The following is a 25,398-nucleotide window of genomic DNA, read 5'->3' as shown; positions in this document are numbered from 1 at the left end:
TATTCCTGTCTATTAGGCTTGGCACGATAGTCGGTGTTACCGGTGTTACACGGTGTTCAGTCGCAACACCGGTTTCATCACTTGCCCACCGCAGCACCGCAAAAAAAATCCGTATCCGTATTTTCTGTCACCAGTTGACTAGCGTTGTATGATCACGCTCAACCATTCAAGCGCGACAAAACAAGAGGCCGCGCTGTGGAAGTCCTGCCTATTACACACACTTGCGCACAAACGGAAAAGACGCGCGTCAGTATCGAGTTCTCTTTAAGGCCTTGACCAAAACATAACACACACAAATTATGTTGCGTTTACAAATTACAAATTGCGTTTTTCATGAATAATAACGAATAATAACGAACCCACCATTCAAAACACTGTGGTTGAATCCGAAATCGCGCCCTATACCCTCAAATCGGGCGTCATTGTTCTCAATCTCAAGCAGTGAAAAATAGAGGGCAGTGAAAAATAGAGGACACTGACAACGCGCTGAAATACAGGACCGAGCAGGTAATATTTAATATGAAACAAAGTCTCAACTTTCAAATTTGGTCAGTCAAACAAAAATAAAATAGGCCTACCGTTTTTTGGCTCTTTAATGTGTTGTGACAGATTGCCTCAGTTAAAGCCAAGTTCAAATCCACCAAAGTTAATCAATAACTCTTCTGACTGCTTTTTCGCACAAAAATGGTGGAATTTGATTGGTCAATCAAACTCAATACGAATGATGAATTGACGCCATGTAAAAAAAAAAATATATATTACGTCACTCTAACACCCCCCACCCCCACGATGAAACCGGTAATACCGGTGTTGTCACAATTCGATTAACCGGTGGGAGAATATTATCACCGTCACATCTCTACTGTCTATAGAAATATGATGTAAACCTATGAGAATCTATCAATATTTCTCCAAATCTGCACATTTTTGAGCTAAAAGCCCTGAGGGACGTTGTTTTGTCAAGCGCTGTCATGACGACAGCACGGAGTTTTTTTTATGAATGAAAGCGGCTGACGCTCATAATTCATATTAAAGGTATCGACGCATTTTTCCATTTCATAACTCCTGACACAAATTAAGAAATAACTGTCGCTATAAGTTTCTCAGAATACAATAGTGGTCAAATACTGAAACTTGAGTCTTATATCTTTTTAATGATGTATAGTTTGTCAAGGTATAACATTAAATCTGATAGTAACTTTGAACTAAATAAAATAAAAAACGCTTCAGTGCACCGACGCACTGGCAACGGTTAACAGGTTAACAGGCCTCCTCGTAGGTGAGTCCCAACATTGTGGGACATACATTATAGCCGCGACCAGGTAGCTAGCCGTATTAAGCCTCATGTGGGTGGGCCCAATAGTTATGTTGGTGTAGTATGGTTTCCAACAGTGTATGTTTGTAGCAGAACAGACTTGCTACCAGCTAGTAGGCCCAACCAGGCCTCCCTGATAGGCGAGTCCCAAGCACTGTGAAGATGGCTGACACCACTGACTTGCTTCAGGCCTAGTAGGCCTCTTTAATCCTCTAAGTGTTGATGATTAGGCTCTGACCTTAGCAGGCCTTCCTGACCCTAGCAGGCCTTCCTGACCCTGAGCCCCATAGTGGGGTGCTCGACTGTTATTTCACTGGCCAATCAGACAATTGGCCTCAGTGGGCCTCTCTGGAGGCGAGCCCCGATTACGATCAGTCAAATAGGTTTGACCACTGTCAGGCGGTAGGCCCTATCAGGCCACCATGTAGCTCAGTCCCCAACCTCTCTGGCTCATGGCAGTTAGTTTCTTACATAAAAAAACTTTCAGGAGGCCGGCTTTAACAGGCCGCTCCGAGACTGAGCCCCAGGACTGGCTGGCCTTAGCAGGCCGCCCTGGGACTGACACCCGGATTCAGGATTCATAGCAACCAGTTGTTTAGCTTTCTATCAGGTAGTAGGCCTCTTCAGGCCTCCCTGAAGGCAAGTTTCCACATAGGGTGGTTATTAGATAGTAGGCCTCACCAGGCCTCCCTGAAGGTGAGTTGCCACATATGGTGGTTATAAGGTAGTAGGCCTCACTAGGCCTCCCTGAAGGCGAATTCCCACATATGGTTGTTATCAAGTAGTAGGTCTCACCAGGCCTCCCAGAAGGCGAGTTTCCACATTTGGTGGTTACCAGGTATTAGACCTCACCAGGCCTCCCTGAAGACGAAGTTTCCACATGTGGTGGTTGTCAGGTAGTAGGCTTCACCAGGCAGCTTGGGCGGCTAGTGGCCGCTTGCTATCAGTTCAGCTGGCCTTAGCAGGCAGCTTCTGAAGGCGAGCTTGCGCCCTGGCTCGACTAAAGTATTCATTCTCTGCTACTGGTTCCCTCCCAGAACCTCTTTTTATCCTGCCTACAGCCTGGTTTGCCTACCAGGCGGACCATGTGGTCCCCTCACTGAGGGTCACTATGAGTATGCGGACTCCTGAGTCTGGTCAGACGGTCGTAGACCTCGCGTGAGGCCTCCCAGTTAGATCAGCCTTTAGGCCTTCTCAGGCCTCCTCAGTGTTTTGAAAAAAACAAAGGCTGGGGGAGATCTATGGATCGAGCAGAGAAACTCCCCTCGCTGGCAAGGGTTGTAAGCGCTATGCTGAGGCATGCTCTCCGGGATACCCCGTCTCTGAGATTTGGGCAGAGTGGTAAACTGTCAGTTTTGCAGTCCCTCGGGTTGGATGCCTTATCTAAAGGCAAGTGCCCAGAGTCTCTGTCTTCGGACAGACAGGAAGTTGGCCAGGCTGAAGTATCCAATGTAAGTGACGCCAGGTCAGGCCTTCCTGGTGGCATTTCGGGTGAGTATGTTCCCCTGAATAGCCACATTCCCTAGAAGGGACCCCTTCTAATTTGAAGCTGTGGTTCCATGCCCTTGAGCAGGCCCAGGTAGACCTTTCAGTAAACTATGTTTATGGAGGTTTTCCTTGGGCTATGGGCTATGACCATAGGGAATGCTGTCACTGACAGCCCAGTGTGATCTGAGGGTGAGTGGTTCTAGCATTTCATTTGAATTTGCTGGTTCTGACAGTTGTCACTGCCACTTGGCATGCACTCCCCTTAGCATGGCGGCGTGGGTATATCGCTCCCCAAAGCATCATTCGACGCAGTGTGAGTTCTCTTTCGAAAGGGAATGTCTCAAGTTACGACTGTCACCTCGGTTCCCTGAGAACAGGGAACGAGACACTGCGTCTCCTTGCCATGCCTCGGGGCCTGTCTGCCTACCAAACAGTCCCTTCAGATGATAAGATGAATGTCACGTTTGCAAGGCGCTCCTTTTATACTTCCGGGTCGCACAATGATGACATCATGGGCTGTCGCAGGTCAATAGGATTGCCGTAATTCGATTGCAGTTTCAGACAACTGTCATGTCTGAGGCGTTCCCCAAAGCATCATTCGACAGTGCCCCGAGGCATGGCAAGGAGACGCAGTGTCTCGTTCCCTGTTCTCAGGGAACAGAGATTACAGTCTTCACCTGAGACGATTTCGGGTCAAAATTAAAGGGTTGAGGGCCTGTGCGTATAAACTTTCGTCCACTTGAGACACTTGTCACAGTACCAAAATTTCAGTAATCGCTACCAATACTAGTCAAATGTTGTGGTTCTTGGTACCAATTGGTACAGTCAAAAACTGTTGAATTAAGCACTTTTAAAAACGGTCCCGCAGTTTCTGTTTCAATTGCACATTTAAATACAGTTGTCAATCCAGAAACTTTGGAGCATGAAAAACTAAACTTGTATTTAGATTGTAAAAGGGTAATAAAAAGAGAAAACTTGCAGTAAACAGAAAGCAAGAGAACTATTCCTTTATAATAACTAAAGCCTGGGTCAGACTACAGGAGTTTCAGGCTGATTTATGCCTGATTTACCCCTCCCGACATAAAAAAAAAAAAAAAAAAAAAAAAACCAGGGAATTGGTTGGTTCTGATGTTCGGCCCAGATTATCTGGCAATGTGAGGCATTTACAGATCAAATCTTACACCTCACGATCTGCTCGCAAACACATCGAGGCCGCCCCGACATTATAAATCATGTTTGATATTTAGGATTTCAAATCTGGATGATTACGACTATAATTACGTCAGTACTTCCACAATAGCCAATGAGAGACAAGTCTACAAGGAGACAGAACTGCAACAACAAGCAGCTGTAACGGAGATGGATGAACGGCTGGTCGAAATGTGGGAACACGACTACACCAAATGTCTACTCAAAAGCATATCATAACCCCAGCGATAAAGAGAAAAGCTGGGAAAACATTGCATCGGTTTTGGTTCGTACTGGGTGAGAGTGTAGAAAGTTGTTAGCGCACTACTGTAAACAGATTAAAAAAATCTTACCTCCAGTTCTCGATGAAGAACAGACAATCTGTGTTGACCCCATCTCCCCAACCACTTTCTCATTCGCAGTCGTTTAACTTTCTTATTTAGTTTTTTCTCGCGACAAAGTATCCATTCTGTCTACTGTATATCCACTTCCCCTATGAGAACACGTGAGGTGCTAAATCTGGCATGATAATCTTAAGAATATCTTGTAGTGTGTGATGCACAAGCTCACTGAATTCTGGACTCTCACGAAAACTGTTAAAATAAAAAAAATATTCTTAATTGTACAATGAATCTCCTATTTAGATTGCGTTTACACTTTGTTGGTTATAATTAAAGGATTCGCAAGCGTGCGGCTTGCATGAAACGTCCATTTTCAGCGGTGTTAAAGGGGTGGTTGATTATGATTTCACTTTTCTAACTTTAGTTAGTGTGTAATGATGCTGTTTGAGCATAAACAACATCTGCAAAGTTACAACGCTCAAAGTTCAAAGCAAAGGGATATATTTTCTTTTACAGAAATCGCTTTTTAAGGACTACAACAAATGGCTGGTAGTGACTACACAACAATCCTCCCGGGTTAGTGACATCACAAACCATAAAATTTACATAAACCCCGGGAACACGATTTATAGATTCACAGACACAAAAACGGTGCGTTTTTGCTCACCCTCAAAAAGTGACAATTTTAAAATGCTATATAAAAATATCTGTGGGGTATTTTGAGCTAAAACTTCACATACACACTCTGGGGACATCAAAGACTTATTTTACATCTAGTGAAAAGTGCACTATACCACCCCTTTAAGCAGATTCTGACTAACTTACTGACTAGGACCTCTGATAGGCCATTGCGATCACACGTTCGATTGTGATTGGCTACAATGCTCAACGCTTATAAAAACACGCTGTAAACAGAAACCTTTGATGCGCAGAGAGCGCTCAAACAAACACAAACGAGCATTTGAAAACAGCGTCTATCAGCCGACTGTTACTGGCAGTATCGATGCCTTTGACAACCCTACTTGACACACACTTCAAAAGGGACTTTAGGGACTTTGTAATTATGTGTCTAAAAGTGAAGTGAAACACAGCCTGGGTATTGGGACAACCCTTAAAAACAATAAAAAAAAACTATTTCCACGACAATTCCTTAAAAATTAGAGACAGTTGTTGATTAGGGCTATGATTAGGGCTGGAGCTAAAGTCTGTAGTGGCCCACCTGTGTAAAAAAATCCAGATCTGAGCATGACATTTTTTTCTGAAGTAAACATCATGAAGACCTTAACAAGACTTGACAAGACAAATGTACAAAAATCCCAGTCTCAGTAAAACTGAGAGAAAGCCTCTGGACACAGATTATCAGCAGTTAACAATGCACAGTACAAGCGCAGCGTTGAGCTTCTTGAGTCTGTTCAGTAAGGAGCGTTTTGATTGGTGGATTAGAAGCTCACCGCGATTGGCTAAACAGGACATCCTCCAAAAAAAGATATTTATGAATCTTAACCTGTGAGGAAGGTCTCAAAAATGCCGCACACAAATTCAAAGCAGTCCACGCACGTGTGACGATTTGCAAATGCAGATTCAACAATCCATAAATACATGTAACATCATTCATAAATGTGTGATGGGAATTAATTCAAGAACTTGATATATATATATATTTGTGTAAAGTTTTTTTATTTAGGTAAGATGCATTTGGGGAAATATTTATGCTTTTACTTGTGTATTTATGAATTATGTTTTGAAAATGTATTATTTTTCAGGCTGATCTGGCTCCATACAGGGCTTTGCAAAATCTTCTTATTTATATGCTCATGCACAAAAAAAATAAATAAAAATAGAAGAAAATGGGTACATGAAACACTCCTGAACCAGGAAGAGCAGGGAGACTGTCATCATTTGGTACAAGAACTTTATAATGATCCGTCAGGTTCAAAACCTATTAATAACCTGTTCGATGATTGGTTAAGGCTGACTCAAATAATGATGGCATTGGTTATAGGCGCCATTCTAAGCTTCTGAATGGTCCAGTGAGCACTTTTGGGACCATAATACGGAAGTGGAAAGACAATAATTTCACCATAAATTTGCCTCGACCAGTGCTCCTCGCAAGATTTCTGATAGAGGAGTGAAAAGAATAATCAGAAGAGTTGTCCAAGAGCCAACACCAAGTTGTATGGTGTTTTTAGGGTAATGTGCACTGCCATTTCTCCTCCAAATATGGTGTGTATTATGGCATCCAAACAGTTTAATTTTGCTCTCATGTGACCACACTATATTCTCCCAGTATTTCACTGGCTTTTCCAAATGTTGTGCAGCAAACTTTAAATGAGCTTCAACATGCTTTTTTTTCAGTAATGGAGTCTTGCGTGGTGAGCGTGCATACAGGCCATGGCGGTGGAGTGCATTACTTACTGTTTTCTTTGAGACAACAGTACCTGCTATCTGCAGGTCTTTTTGAAGCTCTCCACAAGTGATCCTTGGCTCTTGGACAACTCTTCTGATTATTCTTTTCACTCTATCAGAAATCTTGCGAGGAGCACAGTTGGTCGAGGCAAATTTATGGTGAAATTATGGCCCCAAAAGTGCTCACTGGACCATTCAGAAGCTTAGAATGGCGCCTATAACCAATGCCATCATTATGTTTTGCAACAATTAGGTTGCGAAGGTCTTGAGACAGCTCTTTGCTTTTACCCATCATGAGATATGTCTTGTGTGACACCTTGGCAATGAGACCTTTTTGTAGGCCATCATTTGGGACTGAACCAGCTGTTATTAATTTCCACTGACAGGGGGCTGGATTGCTTTTTAATTACTGTAAGTTTTCAGCAGTTGTCTTGGCTTTCCATGCCTTTTTGCGCCTCCCTTTCTTCATGTGTTCAATACTTTTTCCCTGTGTCATTTCACATTATTACCCATAACTTAATTTCTGAACTTATTTTTGTTTGTTTCTTTGTATGTATGGCTTACTTGGGTTGTTACCAACATTTGGTGAAAATTTCATGTCAATAACACCTTTGGAAATATATCTACTGAGTAAAATGATGACGTGTTCAATACTTATTTCCCCCGCTGTATATATATTCATATATATATATATATATAAATGATACATATAAAATTGCATACAGCATCTTGAAGCCTGAGACTGAAAACTTAAGTATTCATGTATTTACATGAATTATTTACTTCTCAAAAGTAGTTCTATACAACAAAAAAACTATTGTTAAAATCTAGCCCATTCAAATGTATAAAGAAAGTGACTTCACCTCGTACTTGTCTGGCAAAATCATTTCGCAGATCAGTAATTTCCTCATCGTGTTTCTGTTGAAAGACAATTTTGTTTATGGTCATGAGAGATCTAAATCAGAAATGTAACTGTCATTGTCATTGTAATCATTATATACAGGGTGCGAATTGGCTGGGGGTGTGTGGGGGTGCCGACCCTGTAATGAGTCATAGTCATACCATGAACATTTCCTGAGCAGTTGACTTAAATAAGCTTAGAAAACATTGTTAATTCAATGACGTACATGGACGGAGCAAGAACAATGCAAGTGTTCAAAATAAATTTGTGCATTTAAGTTGAATGATAAAGTTTGACTTCTTTAATGCTGTTAAACTATGTACAAAGCCAACTATTTGCTGAAATATACAAAACATTAACAACAACACTGAAATAAAAGTGAAATTTTTCTGTAAATCAGATATGTATGAAAGTTGCGTTTTTGTTTCTTTCAGAATCATCATTGGCTGTCAGAAAGATAATGGTAGCATTTTATTTAAACTGAGAATAATATTAAGACTTTTACACACAGGGTGTGTTATAAAATGTTCGATATGAATAAATATAGTTAATTAATAATGATCTAAGATTTCAATCCCCAGTGAAGACACCATGAGCCAGAGAAATAGAACAAAGAGGGCACAGTTTTACTTAGGATTTACACTTGCAAACAAAATTATTCAACCCCACAGAGACTGCACCAATTTACAAATGTAAGCTTTTCTAAAGATCCAGAGTTTAATATAGTATTTTTTAAATTTTGTTCACAATACACTGTATATGTCAAACTGTCATAGTTACTCAACCCCTATTCAACATTGCTGTGCAACATTTAATCACTTACTAGTATGGTAGGGTACAAAACTGTGTTAGAACACAATTAAGCCTTTGGAAACTCTATAACGACAATTAGCTTTAGATGTGACACATGCATACATTTAGCCCATGCATGTTCTGATATTGAGTAGCAAATATGGACAAGACAAAAGAGATCTCACAGAAGATAAAAAAGAAGGCTATAGATACAAGAACATTTCCACGACACTAAAGGCTCAAATATACCTTAATCGAAATCGAAGAATGAATTGATGTGACGTAATTTCAAACAAAATCAGGTCAAAAGTTTGTTTTGGGCTGATTTTGATCGAAATGACATCACATCAGTTCGTTCTTCGACAGCTTGCCAAAGCGAACTTTCCGGAAAAGTTTGCTACGGCTGGTAAACACCTTTGTACTACTATTGGTCTGTGGTGATTACGTAACAGGTGGGTGTGTGCTGAGGCTCCGCCTTCTTTCACGTGGAAATCTTTTCCACTTAATTTCTCCTGTTCAGTCTGTCGAGGTCAGACATCAGCGAGTTAAAATGTGAACACACTGGAGAGCTGCTTCATAGTAGAAAATGAAGTTGTACTTCTGATGAAATGAGACACTGACACTGTTTTTCTTCTTTAATATGGTAAAGCTGCTTGATTTTAAGCAATCTATTGTATAGAGTGCTACATAAATAAACGTGATGTGATTTTACTAGTGTCGAATTGCAGAGCTCTTGCAAACATATTATTGCTATGATCAGATTCTTTTCTCATGCTTTATTAAAAAAATGCTTGCGACACGTAAATTGAAACTATTTCATGGAAATTTCATGGATTTACAGAAGAAAACTATTTATACTTTTATGCAGGCTTTTGCAGGTGGGAGCAGGTCAAAACATGAATGTTGCGGGTGAGATGGTAACATATGTTTTTGCGGGAGCGGGACCGAATCCTGTGGGAGCATGTGGGAGTGGGACTGAAAACATTGAGGTGGATCAGTCTTGTTAGGCGGTGCTTTGCTGCTGCAGTAAGTGGAAATCTTGACCATATGAACAGCGTCATGGATTATTTGAAGTATCAGGCCATTTTAGCAAAAAGCTGCAGGACAATTAGCCCAAGTACACAACCAAATAAGCTTGGTTCAGGGTTTGGTCCTGGATTTTTCTTGATCAGTCTCCAGATTAAAATTTCCTTGAAAAAGCTTTCCTTGAGATTGGAAGTAAGCATTGGCAGCATGGAAATCAAATAATATTATTTTGTAAAAAACGAATGGTCTAAGATTACAGTAGAGAGGTGTCAAAAGCTTTTTAAGCACTTACATATGACGTTTACTTGAGGTTACAAATAGTAAAGGATTCTTAAAAGAAATTAACTTTTGAAGGTTGAATAATTTTGTATATTTGTATATTGATCTTTAGAGCAAATTAGATTGTATTTATTTGAACTCAGTAACTCAACTTTACATTCTAAGGGCACTTTCACACTGGCAGTTTAGTTCGGAATGGGGCACGGTTCACATGAAAAATCGCTAATGTGAACGCTGTCATGCGGACCCTGGGGTACCGAAACCGAAACTACCTGGAGGAGGTGGTCTGAGTTCGGTTGCTCCCGAACCGTGCCGCGGTTCGCGTGAATGTGAAAGCATCACGGACTCGGGTGCGCACACTTGTTCAGGAAGTAAAGTGACCTGCACATGCGTTTTAGCTGATTATGATGTATTTATAGTTTTGATGATTTACCTTGGAGAGTGAGCCTGCAGTGTATTCGCGCATAGTGCGTGGAATCAGGGTAACAAATAATGGAAATCCACTGTCTCCTCAAAAGAGTCCGTTTGCAAGCAGCAGAAAACCACCTTATGCATCACACACACACAGTAAACATGTGTTGTTCACTCAGCTGTGCATAATAGCACCAAATTAATAAAAAAAAAAACACAATATATTGAACCGAGTTCTGTTTTCTATCATGCACCGTGCACGTTTGCGATGACGTAAGATGCATTCAAATGCACCAGCGTTCGATAGAAGCAAGTTGAGTGTGAAACAATAGGTTACTGTCGTAACCCCGGTTCTTTGAAACATCTCGTTTCGAGATCCACCTATGGGAAGGGCATCCTGTACCTGACCTCTGCAGAAGCATCCAATTGCACCAAGTCTGGCTAACAGACAGAAGCGCGCAGCCAATGCCAGATAAGGCCACACCCCCTTACCATATAGCTGTCAGGCGCGCTCCTCCCCCTCAGTAAGTATATTCGCTTCTCGTGCGGCAAGCGGGGCAAAGTTGGTGGATCTCTCCACTCGATGTTTCAGAGAACCGGGGTTACGACAGTAACCTATTGTTCTCTTTCATCATCTCGTTTCGAGATCCACCTATGGGAGAGACATGGACAGCTCCCCGATTGCCCAATACACTCACAGTGAGGTTCTGAAGGCCAGAGAAAGACGGTCACCTCAGAGAGGCGGTGCCTGACACGTCCCACAAACATGACCCTGCAAGGGTGACGCCACGCTAAACTGCTGTGGACAAGCAGGGCATGAAACATGCATGAGACACATACATGATAATGGCCCCCGCACCACCAACGCACATAGCTAAACCCAAGAAGGAATGCGAATCCTTGGTGACAGGAATGAACATGGCCAGCCGGCCCATTCACTCCTCGTTGGTTAACCCAACGGGGCTGTGGGAAAGGGCTAAGAGGACCCTACCCCTAGGACTGAGTGTGCCACCGAGGTTCTGGTGACATCCAACCGGTAGTAACGCTCAAAGGTATGAGGAGAGGCCCAGCTGCCAGCGGAGCAGATGTCCTGCAGTAGCACTCCCCTGAACAAAGCCCAAGAGGCGGCTAAGCCCCTTGTGAAATGAGCTCTGATGCCCCCTGGGGGCTGCACTCCCTTTGCTACATAAGCCATAGTATAGCGTCCACAAGCCAATGTGAGAGGCATTGCTTTGAAATGGGACTCCCCTTGTGCGTGGGAGCCCTTGAAACAAAAAGCTGGTCACTCTTGCTTTCGGAAAGCACTGGTCCTGGTCATATATGCTTGCAGAGCATGGACGGGACACAGAGCATTCCGCCTCTGATCCTCCGGGGAGGTAAAAGGTGGAGGGTGAAAAGCAGATAGCTCCAAAACCTCCGAAGTGAACGCAGGGAAGCATTTCGGCATGAAGGCCGGGTTAGGCTTAAGGGAAACCTTATCTCCACTTAGGGAGAATTTGGCGCCCGAGGGGTGAACCGAGAGTGCATGTAGCTCACTGACCCGTTTAGCAGATGCCAAGGCCGAGAGCAAAGCTGTCTTGAGGGACAGCAGCTTAAGGGAAATACTCCCCAGAGGCTCAAAAGGATACAGAGACCGCGCTTCCAGCACCATGGAGAGGTCCCACTCTGGAACAGATCTCCTGATGACCGGCAAAGAGCGGCGAGCACCCTTCATAAAACTGCGGGTTAGAGGGTGCTGCCTGACGGTGGAGCCCTCAAAACCCACATGACAGGCTGAAATCGCAGCCAGGTAGACCTTAATGGTGGAAAAGGACCTGCCTCTTTCCATGAGGTCTTGCAGTAAACACAAAATATCAGGCACCGAGCACTGATAAGATGTGAGACCACGCCCATCACGCCACCCTTCGAACACTTGCCACTTACAGGCATATAGGGATCGCGTGGAAACGGCCCTGGCATTCTGAGTAGTGGCGATTACACGCAGCGGGAGCCCCAGTGCATTTAGGTTCGTCCTCTCACGGGCCAGGCCAAGAGAGCCACCCTGTCCGGGTGGGGGTGGTAAATCTCTCCGTTGACTTGGGACAATATGTCCGTGTGAGGGGTGAGGTGCCATGGCTCGGCGTATAACAGAGGGATTATCTCTGGCAGCCATGGGGCTTTGGGCCACCTGGGTGCTATCAGAATGAGAGACAGGCCGTGCTCTCTCACCCTGGCCAGTGTGAAATTATCAGGCACAGGGGAGGAAAAGCATACAGCAGCACTTTGGGCTTTGGTCCACGTCCTTTAGCGAGAAGAAAATAGGACAATGGTGGTTTTCGCGCGAGGCGAAAAGATCTACGGCTGCCTGTCCGAATCTCATCCATAACATCTCCACTATCTGCGGGTGAAGACGCCAATCCCCGTAGATTGGGTTTCCCCTCGATAGCAGATACCGCGCCTCTGTTCAGAATGCCCGGAACATGAGTCACGTGTAATGACAGAAAAACCCGTCTGCTCCACCCCAAAAACCTGTAAGCTAGAGCGTGGAGTTTCGACGAGCGCATGCCACCCTGACGGTTGATATAAGCCACGGCCATGGTATTATCGCACTGTACTAGAACGGGATGTCCCTGCAGGCGAGGCAGAAAATGATTCAGAGCTTTCCAAATGGTAAAAGCTCTAAATAGTTAATGTGCGCTGAACGTAGTCTGCTCAGCCACAGACCGTTCACCGTTCTGCCTTACTGGGTGGTTCCCCAGCCTGTTAAGGACGCATCTGTCGTCACAACTTTCCGCATCATAACCGTCCCGAGGGGGGTTCCCCGTGCGTAAAAGTTCTCGCTCTCCCAATGGCGCAGGGCCGCCGAGCAGGCGCGCGTCACCGTTACCGAGCGGCAGAGATCGCGAATCGGGCTGAAACGTAGTGACAAAACCCATCTCGTGAACGCTCTCATTCTCAGGGGACCCAACGGCACAACTTGGATAGATGAAGCCATGAGACCCTGCAGCCTGAGGCATGTGCGATATTGTACTCTCACCCCTTCTCTGAACTGAGACAGACAGTCCATCAGCGAGCGAACGCGCTCTTGAGAGAGACGCGCTCGCATGGAGACTGAGTTCAATTCCAAGCCCAGGAAAATGACATTCTGACTGGGAGTCAGATTGTTTATGCTCGCATTCACCTTGAACCCGAGGGATGTGATGTGCGCGAGCACCCGGCCGGTGTCCAGCGACACCTTCTCCTTCGATTTGGCTACGATGAGCCAATTGTCTATGTAAGTCAGAATTCTCAGCCCTGATAGTCTCAGGGGCGCCACACCCGCCTCCGCACACAGACAGAAAGTTTGGGGACTCAAATTGTGAATTCGTAACAAATGCCTTGGTAGGCGAAACGAAGATATTCCTGTGTGGAGGGTAGATGCTTATGTGAAAGAAAGCATCTTTCAGATCGACTGATGTGAACCAGTCGTTCTGCTTTATGGCATGGGCGAGAGAGCCTTGTGTCACATTCTGAAATTGTATTTCCTCAAATGTTTGTTCAACACTCGAAGGTCCAATATAGGGCGGGGGGCGCCACGCCTTTTGGAACATGAAAATACCAGGAATAAAAACCATGGTTTATCAGATTGGGTGGCACCATCTGAATCGCTCCCTTGTTTAGGAGGGAGGAAATTTCCTCTTTCAGAATGTGTGAGACGTTTTCTTCTGTGTGAGAAGAGAGAACGCCGTTGAAATGCGGAGGTTTTATTGCAAACTGCAGCCTGTAACCCTGGGTTACGGTACGCAAAACCCACTCGGGCGCTGAAACGGCTTGCCCGCACACGCACACAACGTCCACTAAACACACGGGCTGGGCAGCCACGAGACGGGATTAACCGACCGTCCGCGGGAGACCCTGTGTCTTTTGGACAGGGGTTCCGGGACCGGGAGAGAATCCGGAGGGCTCGTGGCCCGTGAACACGGGCTCGATACTCCCAACGGTCGAACAACAGGCAGGCCGCTTGCGTTCGGGGCCGCCTTCCTAGGAAGGCATAAATTGAAAGCCTCAACACGTTATCGTAACACATCAAGGCCCGTGAGACCGTGTTAACAGTCTAGCGGGGCGCTCCAGTCGTGCTTATGAGCTTCGCGAACGCTGGAAAAACGGTATTAAGAGTTGTTTCCTCAGACTGGGCGGTGGTCCCAGCGCTTACCCGTCGTAAATATTCCTATCCTGGTCGGTGGCGCTCTGTGGAGCTGGCCACACAATGTTGAGACGAGCGACCGCTCGCTCACAAACTTCCAGGAGGATGGACTGAGGCAAAGCCGCGTGAGCGCTAGCCTAGGGAAGGCTAAAAGGACCGCGTCATCCCCGTCGCCGGAACCGGCCGGTTCGTCAACGAGAGTGAGGTTTTCCCGCAAAGATGTCCTCTTCGGGGAATGCGGATTGTTTTTTTGTTTGTTTTTTTTTGTTTGTTTTTTTTGGCTGATGTCAGCTCAAATATTTTAGCGAGGTGGCGCTCCGGGAGTCCCCCGGTAGCGTGTCATCATCACCGTGTCCCCCATCCGAGTCAGAAAGGCCGAGCACGGCGCGCTGGGTCGTGCAACTAAAAGCCGGCTTAGTAAAAGCTACATGGGCAGCAATTACAATGACCGCAATTCTCCGGTTTCTCCAAAGCTTCTTGAGCGTGTTAAGCCCAAGCAGACCACGCAGAACGAGAGGGTCCTTAGCGGCGATGAGAGCACCACACGCGGCCGGGCAGGCTCGTCGTGATAGGCTGTTCCCCGGAGAAGCGGCGGTTTAGACGGTCACATAGCCATGGGTGGGCCAGCGGTGAAGAACTCGGAAAAAACCCGTGGCGGGCAGCTATGTAAGGAGGAGCAGGTGAAGGACAGCGAGAGCTCGGGCGGCTCCGGATGCAAAAACACAGCGGATAGGCTGAAGAAACGACTGTCACTCACGTCTGGCGGAGGCTGATCTGGTGATATGTCCTCCTGAAGACTCGAAAGTGAGCAGCGTAACGTTAATCCAACCGAACTGTGTCAGTGCAGAGATCGCGAGAAGCGAATGTCAACTGAGGGGGAGGAGCGCGCCTGACAGCTATATGCCTTAGGTAAGGGGGTGTGGCCTTACCTGGCATTGGCTGCGCGCTTCTGTCTGTTAGCCAGACTTGGTGCAATTGGATGCTTCTGCAGAGGTCAGGTACAGGATGCCCTTCCCATAGGTGGATCTCGAAACGAGATGATGAAAGAGAACCAGACCAACGCTGCGGGGGGTTGCCGGGAACAATCGCGATTGGGCTCGGACCGCAACAAACGAGCCCAGTGTGAAAGCACCCTAAGAATCACTCAAATGTTTATTAATAAACTTTCTATGATGCTTTAGTTGAAGTGTTTTCACAAAACCAGAATGTCTTGCAGGTCAGGAAGGTTCAATCATTTTGATTGCATCGTGTGTGCGCACGAGCGCTTCCGCAATGCTCTCCTCTGTGGACGGCGCCGCGGAAAAGGGATACGAGAGACTGTCCCCTCGAGGAAGCAGTCGTCGCTCACCTCTGCCCGCCCACTGCTGCTGGCTGGAGATTTTGATCTTTGTACATCCATCTAAGCCCTGCCGAAACACCACAGCCCTAGCTGGACGCGCGTTTTCTGTTTTTCGGCAGGCGCAAAGTCACCTGATTGGGCCGCGCGTCAGAGACGATTCGCCATAGGGTGTGCAGTTACCGCAGCACAGCCAATGGGCAAGCTAGACGCTCTGCTGTGTTCACTGTGCAGCTGCACTGCGTTTTAAATATAGGCTTCAATATTTCTCGAGGAAAGGAGTTTCCCCACTGCGTATTAGCTACGCAATACTCGTTCCCTACTCTCAGGAAACCGAGGTTACGTTAGTAACCAAGTACGTTTTTCCTCTTCTGATGGTTTTCAGCCTTCTCTTTCTGCAAATTGTATAGTTGTATGGTGTAGCCTATAGCGATATGACCCAGCACCCAAAATACTATCAAAACACTCCAACGCAGCCTTTATTCTTTGCGAAAGATGGATAAAAAAGCACACAGGAAACAAAAACCTTGAAAAAATGATATACGACCCCGCCAAATCACAGAGATGCCGATTCGCACGGGACGATATTCGATATTATCACGGGACCTCTGTGTTCAGCGAAATATGGTAGGTAATTTGCGGGGGAATTTTTACTTTACAAATTACAGACATGGCCGATTCGCATGGGATTAAGATCACAGACAACCTCCGCAATTGTTACAAATAACTAGAGGTCACCAGGTAATACTTATCCAGTGCGAATAGGGCCTTAAGTCCTATTCAGACGCTAATTGTTTCTCATGGGCTCGTCCGGTATTTTAAACATTTACAGGGGTAAGTCGGTGATTTTATTGCCGTCCAAATCCATAATGTCAGTGTTTTTTTCTCACCCAACCCGCGTAAAAATCCTTGGCCAAATTAGCCTACCTACTGTTTTGTGACAAACAGGTTGTGTGGTAATTTAATTACCATCTGAATCCACATCTCTGAGTTTACAAGAAGAGATTCAAAATTCAATGTTTAAATTTGTTGATCACTGCCGAGCACCGTACGTAAGATGTACACTTTTATTACTGAAATGCTGGAAAGTATTTACAAGAACAATATTTCATCGCAACTCCACCTCAGCGAACAAAAATGGGAAAGAGAAGAAAGCACGTAAAAAACTGAAATGGTTATTATGCAGCAATTTTAAATTATGTAGGCTAGGCTATTATAGTTTGGATTATTTTTTATAATATCTCTTGAGTCCTAATAAATGCAATTTCAACTATTTCTGAAATGCTTCTTTTATAAAGAACACCGCTTTCTCACATAATGCAGTGAAGCAGCCCCTGCACGAGAGAATAATTGATTCTCGAGCCATCGATATTAACCAATTCAGCACCATCGCCACGGACAGCACCTGGTAATGTCACACGTACAAAGGTATATCTTAAGCAGCTTCCTAAGGTATGGTTCAGGGAACACACCTAGAAATGGTATACCTTTAGTTAAGTTATACCTTAAGAGTCTTCGTAGCGCGCTAAGAGACAATGTTATCGGGAAACACAGCCCTGGTATTATACTTGTATGTTCTCAAATTTAATTTAAAGTATTACTTTATTGGCATTTCATACTGTATTCTTCTGAGTGATTTAGATCTTTTTCATATTGTTTGAGTTGCGGTTCTCATCCTAGAGCTCATTTCTTGACGGTTAGAGTTCTGTACAAGAAGTTATTTGTTTTGCTTATCTAGGTCTATTACATTTTTTTCTCTTCAATTTCCTTTCTTTTACTTCATGTCTTTATCTGTTGTTTCTTTAAATGCTAGAGGGCTAATAAATCTTACTAAGCGAAAGGTTGTTTTCTTTTATCTCAAACAATTCAAATTAGATTTTTGTTTACTCCAAGAATGTCACTCAACTGTAGAGGACCTTAATTTCTGGAGGTCACAATGGGGACTGGACATATGGATGTCTCATGGTACAACACATTCAGCCGGTGTATGCATTTTAAAAAAAAGTTTAAAGGAAAGGTGTTACTCGATGTAATAAGTGATTTGATGGACATTATATCCGTCTCATTACTGAAATTTCTAATTTGACGTGTATTCTTGTGTGTTTATGGTTATAAACAGCAGAAAGAAAATAAAGCCTTTATTAGTAGTTTAGAGGAACATGTGTTCAAATGATTGACTAAATACCCAAATTCCATGCTTATTTTTGGTGGAGATTTTAATGTGGCTTTAGATGGCAGCATAGACAGATGGCCTCCAAAACTCCCTGACAATACTAATTTATACTTCAAAATGTTTATGCAAAGAATCTCTTTGATCAATAGTTGGAGAGTATTGCATCCCTCTCAAAAGATGTTCATATGGAGTAATAATTCTCTCTCCTCCCAGGCCCGAATTCACACATGGCTTATCTCTAAGGAATTATGCAATACCTCTACTGACATTTTGCCATCACCATTTTCTGACCACAAGAGTATCTTTATTCGTACCCATATAGGGAATCTATCTATAAATTACTGAAACGTCTGCGCATATCTCTCGAACCGTTAGTCCGATGGATTTCAAACTTGACAGGTGTCTCGCTACGGGCACGAGTAAATGCAGTGCCAAGTTTGACACTGTTTGGATTAGAAATGCAAAAGATATCGTTAAATATATTGGTAAAAGATTTTTTTCGGAGTTCACTGTGTAGCCTGCTCCCTGAATCGTCGAGTTCACTATGTAGCCTGCTCCCTGAATTGTCGCGCTTATTCATTTGTGGATGTTAACTGAATCTGTAAGTCACCTACGCTGTTTACTTCTGAATATTATATTTCATTCTGGTGCGCTTAACGTTATCGCTACTGTGTAATAGTAGCCTAAGCTATTCACCAACTAAACAAATCCTATTCAATGCGTTCACAGTCTCTTTCACGGGCATCATTTGTAGTAGCCTATTCACAAACTGTTTGCTCAAGTATAGCGTTTTTCATGGTAGAAAGCACTGTGTGCTTTCTACCATGCACAAATAAAAATGTCACTGAACTTTTGCTGTGTAATTGTAACAATGAGCACTCAAACACACCAAACCAACAATTACTAAAAACACACACAAAAACTGATTTTGCATGGGCATTTTGCACTAGTTTACTAAATATGAAATTGGCAACTATCTTAGGAAATGTAGTACTGATTTGACAAAAAAGAAAAAAACTGATGAAAATTCCATTATGCAAAATCACCAATCTTTTATAAAAAAATTTGGATGATTTACTTATTTGTGAAAAAGCAGAATTGGTTGACTTACAGTGCAAATTAGAAAACATATATAAACATAAAGCTAAAGGGGCGTTCATTAGATCGCACAGAAAATGGATTGAAGAGGGTGAACAAAACTCTGCATATTTTTTTCAGATTGGAAAGACAGCAAGCTAAAAACAACCAATTTCAAAAACGAATGATTAACGGTAGGCTAATATTAGTCATGACCCTAAAAGTATCTCAGTCATGATTTATGCAGAAAAGACACATTTCTAATAATATACGGTTAGCGCTAGATATGTTAGACTATTCAGAATGAATTGACGATTATTACAAAGCCTTTGACACATTGGAACACACATTTTTATTTTAGGCTCTTAAAGGAACACTCCACCGTTTTTTGAAATAGGGCTTATTCACATTCTTTCATACATTTAGATAGGTGGGTAAATGCATTTTTGTCTCAGTGCATGCATTGTTTTAGTTTGACAGGGTCGGCGCTAGCTTAGCTTAGCACAATGAATGGAATCCTTTGTTGCCAGCTAGCATGTCCTGAGTAAAAGTTATAAAAATTTTTAAAAAAACCACGTAATTACTTCTTGTGGCCTGTGTATTCACAACGAGTACAAATAGCGATGCAGATTAACACTAGGTGATTTCTTAGGCAGATATTGACTTGGGACTATATTATGGGGAAGCACAGGCGAAGCACGGCTACTTAGGCGAAGCACTGCTACTTGGGCGCAGAGATATCACGCAACACATGAAATCCCACGACTTCCGTCAACATACCGGTGTGAATAGTAGCTGCCTGGCTATTTTCCCAACAGTACATGAATGGCGATGAACATGGCTGATTTTGTGTGAGCCAGAACCATACCTATATACAAGAGTTTACAGAAAATGAGTGGAAATAGAACGACAGGAGGAGGTTGCGATCGCTCAACAGCCCGAGGACGTGAGGATGAGAGCCAACACGAACTGGTGGTGTGAATGTGGGGGAATATGCCGACTGAAATAGAGTGTCTGTGCTGTGGCGAGTGGGACAAGTTTCTGCCATCGATAACCAGGCTCAACGTGTCAGATCAAGATGAGCGTGCCCGCAGTTGTGTCACAGCTACCGCGGATTTCACGGCGTTGATTCATCCGGCAGTACTCGATTTTTTTTTCCGGTGTGATAAAGTGAACTGGAAAAAACGCCCCACGCCGACCAAATGGACAGCTGTCCACAGAGTAAGTGATTATTTTAAACATGACACATGTATAGTAAACTGCTTGTAGCCTTCTCCTCTCTAGTAGTTATACTAAAACTCCTGAGTCAAAAGAACCAGGCTAACTCGGTGAGAGAAATATAGCTAACTTAGCCCTCAGTCATTTCATTTTACAGGTAACGATAACAGCGATTTTTATTTTAGTTTGGTTGTTCATGCTAAACAGGTTGAATTCACCTAGTGTTAATCTGCATCGCTATTTGTACTCGTTGTGAACACGCAGGCAACAAGAAGTAATTACGTGGGTTTTAAAAAAAAAATTGTATCACTTTTACTCAGGACATGCTAGCTGGCAACAAAGGATTCCATTCATTGTGCTAAGCTAAGCTAGCGCCGACCCTGTCAAACTAAAACAATGCATGCAGAGACAAAAATGCATTTACCCACCTATCTAAATGTATGAAAGAATATGAATAAGCCCTATTTCAAAAAACGGTGGAGTGTTTCTTTAAAATTGGCTTTGGTGACTCCTTTTGCAGGATGGTCCAAATGCTATACATAAACGTAAACAGCTCAATCAAACTAAGTAATGGTATTTCACCTAGATTCTTTTTAAAATGAGGAGTTTGACAAGGATGTTCAGTTTCCCCTTACCTATTCCTAATTGCAAAACAGTTCCTTAGCACATATATCAATAGTAGTCCTTTAAAGGGTATCACAATTGGCAACACTAAAATAAAAATTAGTCAATTAGCGGACGACACAGCTTAATTCTTGAATGATTCGTCACATATTCCAGCAGCTTGGGTGTTCTTCAGTCCTTTTCTGAAGCCTCTGGACTAAATCTAAATTTTAAGAAATGCGAATGGCTACCAATAAAAAAAAATTATTTTACTTTAATTGAAGATATTGCTGTTAAAAATATAGGGTAACATATCTTGGTATACAAATTACTAAAGATGAATAAAGGTGTTCAGCAAACTTCAAACCTATTTCTGTCAGGACCACTATCGTCAAATACGATTGACAATTAGCATATAGTTTGGATTGGAGGTATGGTTCTGTTCTGGGCAAGAACTCCCTGCGCATCCATGCATCCTAGCATGGTTAAGAGCAGGGAGAGCAGCAATAACCCCCCTTAGGGTAAACAGAACTGAACCAACAAAAATGTATTGCAGATATCTTTAACTCATTCAGGGGAATCAAAATGCCAAATCCTGACTGGACGAGAGGAGGAGCTGGGAATGGAGAAGGGTGATTAGCTCCTGAGAAACGCGATAGCTTCTGATAATACTGAAGGAGCTTACATATGAAGAATACAGTGATAGGCGTCGTATTCCTATAGGTAGACATGGATCAGCTGAGAGTCAGCTGATGCGAGCTTGACTAACGTGACCTGCCAGAACTAACGCTACGCTTGATTATTACCAAAAAACAAAAAATGCAATTGCTGGTTACAAAGGGATCTGTCCATAAAAGGCAGAACACTGCTCACTAAGGCAGAGGGTCTGTATTGTTTGGCCTATGCAGCTCAGTCTCTTTTTGTGGATAAGCCCACGTCTACATTAATTAATGAGGTTTTAATAAAATTCTTAAGGAGAAAAAGGATAATTATATGAGAAAATCAGTCATATTAAACTCTTATAATAATGGTGGTCTGAATTATTTTATTTTTTGATTCCCACAACAATACATTTAAAATTAATTGGCTGAATCAATTCCTAGCCAAACCATCTTCTATTTTGAATGTTTTTCCTCAACTTGTTTTTTCACAACTTGCTGGCATTCATTTTCTCTAAATGTGTAATTATGATATATCCAAACTCCCTATCAAACTTTCCAACTTTCATCGCCAGGTTCTCTTAGCATGGGCACTAATTTATAAACATAACTTTTCACCACAGAGATGTTTTATTTGGAACAACAAGAACATCTTATTCAAGTATAAATCTCTGTTTTATGATAATTGGTTCAGTATTTTTGATGGAGCAGTTGTTTAATAATTGTCTTTTGTTCAGATATTCAGAATTTCTTTGCAAAGATCTTTATTTCCTAAAAAAATATTTCCGTTCCACCTGTAATTTCCTTTTGGAAAAATTTGTTTGTTAATAATTGGAAAAAAATCTAGTCTTTACATTGTTCTTTCTCACAAATAGTGAAAGAAATTTCCTTTAAGCTCATACACAGGTTCTATCCTGTTAAGACATTTATACAAAGATTTAAAGCTGACATTGAGCAAATATGCTCTTTTTGTTTGAATTCTGATGAAAGAGTGGTTAATTTATCTTGGTCATGTCACTACACTCAGAAGCTTTGGAATGATTGTGTGTAAGTGATAGTAAAATGATAGTAAAAAATATAGTAAAAGGTGTAAGATTTTGCCAGGCTTCTCAATACATATGAGAAACATTATATTTGGATATTTTGACCTCACACACACACACAAAAATCTGTTTTGGTATTAATTTCATTATTTTCCTAAGCAAATTTTACATTCACAAATGCATACTTTCAAACTGTAAACTTATCTTCTCTGTCTTCTTAAAAGAAATGGAATATCATTTAACTGTGATTTCAGTATCTACTAATAAGAAAGCTACAAGGACTGTTAGGATTTGCTCTGCCTCTGATCTTTATGTGATGTAATGGCCCTCTCTCTCTTTTTTCTCTTTCTTCTGAATTTATTTATTTACACTTTTTTTCCCCTTTTCTGTTTTGCTGTTGTCTCCTTTATTATTTTTGTGGTTGATATTATGTGATGTATGCTTATTCTTTTGTATGTTCCAGTTCTCTGCATTAAAATGCATTATTCAGTGCTGTAAATTTAACGCAGCTGCTCGGTGGGCAGACATTCGCTGCCGATGATTTTCTTTATCGATAATTATCGATTAGTTGTTGCAGCCCTACTTGCTGGAAAGGCATTAAAACTGAAATCATTAACTCAGTTTTATAAGTAGGCTAACCTTGTAATTAGTGTATTTGATCTTAAGTTTTTAATTCAGCATCATTAAAAATATTAAATTTCATTAAAAAGTCTAAATATTAATAAAATTATACCAAAATAAGCTAAAATATTAGAAATAAATAATTTTTAAAAAGCTTTTTCGGTTTCGTTTTTTGGCCAAGAGCATCCAGAATTTTCGGCCTAGAATTTTCATTTCTGTGCACCCCTAATGTATGTTATATTATTTATTTTAACAGTGTTGTTCAATAAAATCATAAAATTACTTGCTTTTGATACTTTATGTAAACCAATTATTACTGCCTCGTTCTTATTATATATGTTTTTTGAGTCATTTTAAAGGGTATTCACTTAGGTCTATTTTTATTACCACAAAAATTATTATCTGATTACTCAATTAACTACTCAATTTAATAACTCGATAACAAATTTTTTTGTTAGTGACAGCCCTAGATTAGTTAAATGAGAAGTAAAATGCACCTGCACTGCTTTGCATTTTGTGACTTTCAGTCGAATAAAAAACTATTTTTCCAGACATTTTTGTCATTGAATATTTATATATTTCTTAAATATAATGTTTCTTAGTTAAACATGTCTTCTCTTGAACCCAATATCATCTATCGTCTTGTTAGCTAAGTGCATCATCACACCCCTAATATAAGCCTAGTTGCATTGTAAGGTAGTCAGTCACTGTGTAATTCGCACCCTGATTAAATCATATTATAATCATGCACATACCAGATGAATGCTCTTGAGCACATTCTCACTGGACAGCTCCTGCTCTTTTAAGTAAACTTTCAAGTTGCGCATGTCATTCTGCAGATGATTCTCGAGGACATCGTTCTCCTTCTGCAGATGTTTGGTGCTGACAACACTTTCAGCCTTCAGCTCAGAAAGCATGTTCTGCTGTTCATACAGTAAGTGCTTCACCTTCTGCTTATAAACCTGGACAACAACAGATTCATGTCACACAAAGTGTTCATTATAAGCCCACATGCAATTAATTGAGGGGAAAATTACTTTGACATCACCACAGGACTCTTCTCAATACCTTAATTTCCACTTGATGGCGCTCCTCAGCCTCCTCCAGATCACGCTCTCTGTTTCTCAGCTCGCACTTATTCTCTTCCAGATGTCTTCTGGTGATTTCCCAAAATGTGTGGATTTTGTCCCTCTCTAGCTGGAAATAGTTGCGTTCCTCTCGTTCTCTGTCCAGCTCCTCTCGCAGACGCACAATGTGCTCCTCCAACTACAAAACACCCATGAGTAGATTGCCAGATTGGCAAAATAAAATAAAAAATAACATGGCTGTCATCAACAAAGTGTGCTTGTTTTCTTAATTTTCTTATTGCCTGTCCAACTAGGACATTAGTAATATATATATATATATATATATATATATATATATATATATATATATATATATATATATATTACTAATGTCCTAGTTGGTAAATATCCAAATATATATTTTTGTCTTTCTTTCTTTCTTTTTTTTCCCCAGAGAATAGCAACTCTAAATATGAGAAAATCACACCTGCTCTTTGGACATCTCGTCTGTGGACAAGCCATCCACTACTGTTGGAGTTCTGCCCTTTGGGGACTTATTGGAAGATTTCTTCTTTGGCGGCTGGAATGTGAACAGATAAACGGGTAACAGTTAAAGCTCAAAAAAGGAGAGGTCTCTTGTATTAGCCTAGATACTGTAAATGTCTATAGTGCATGGCACAATAAATTTCCACATTTTATAAACATAGTTATATACTATTAATGGGTTGACGTCTCAAAATCAATATATTGCAGGGGATACATTTTAATTTGCCGAAATGCAATTTGCACAAAACACATGATCAGACTTTGGCTTCTGTATTAGCCGATGAGCTAGCGTCTCACCCACAACAACAGCGATACTAAGCTTTTATTTATCCCCGGTTAAATTTCTTCTGACAATAAATGAACGATTTCATAAGTTCAATTTCATTATTATGTAATACCTGCTTACCATTATTTGTGAACGCGTTCTCACCCCCTAAAATGAAAATAAAGTGACTTGTTGCTTCACAAGCTGCTGCTGCTACTACTCAACAACGGTTTCCTAGCAACATGAGAGCTAGGCTCATAGAGTTATATACATAGAAACCTCATTAATGGTTAGGGACACGATTAATGGGCCGCTGCCGTCCGCCATATTGGAACGGTCAAAGCATGTCTGTGAACGCTCGAAAGCAAGTTAACTGTGCATCTGCAACCGCAGTTAGACGAATATCTAGATCTGCAATAAACTTCAGCAGATGATTTTTGGTAAACTAACACGACATTAAAAAGTTACCATAGTAAAAGTA

General features: G+C 42.0%; 1 protein-coding gene across 1 annotated transcript in view; it reads right to left on the bottom strand.

Annotated features, from left to right (window-relative positions):
* The window catches only part of drc4 (dynein regulatory complex subunit 4), a 48,764-nt gene extending 23,608 nt beyond the window's left edge, over positions 1 to 25,156 (bottom strand). The window contains exons 1-5 of the mRNA XM_084409648.1: positions 25,059 to 25,156; positions 24,594 to 24,686; positions 24,108 to 24,305; positions 23,795 to 24,001; positions 7,602 to 7,656 (exon numbers count right to left, since the gene is read on the bottom strand). Of these exons, the coding sequence (XP_084265774.1) occupies positions 7,602 to 7,656; positions 23,795 to 24,001; positions 24,108 to 24,305; positions 24,594 to 24,686; positions 25,059 to 25,061 (556 nt within the window). The 5' untranslated portion in view covers positions 25,062 to 25,156. The remainder of the gene's footprint in view (positions 1 to 7,601; positions 7,657 to 23,794; positions 24,002 to 24,107; positions 24,306 to 24,593; positions 24,687 to 25,058) is intronic.
* Positions 25,157 to 25,398: the final 242 nt, after the last annotated feature.

This window comes from Rutilus rutilus (genome assembly GCF_951802725.1).
Source record: "Rutilus rutilus genome assembly, chromosome: 5".
Lineage (NCBI taxonomy): Eukaryota > Metazoa > Chordata > Actinopteri > Cypriniformes > Leuciscidae > Rutilus > Rutilus rutilus.
The sequence above is the reverse complement of the archived record's forward strand: the minus strand, read 5'-3'. Positions and strand labels throughout refer to the sequence as shown.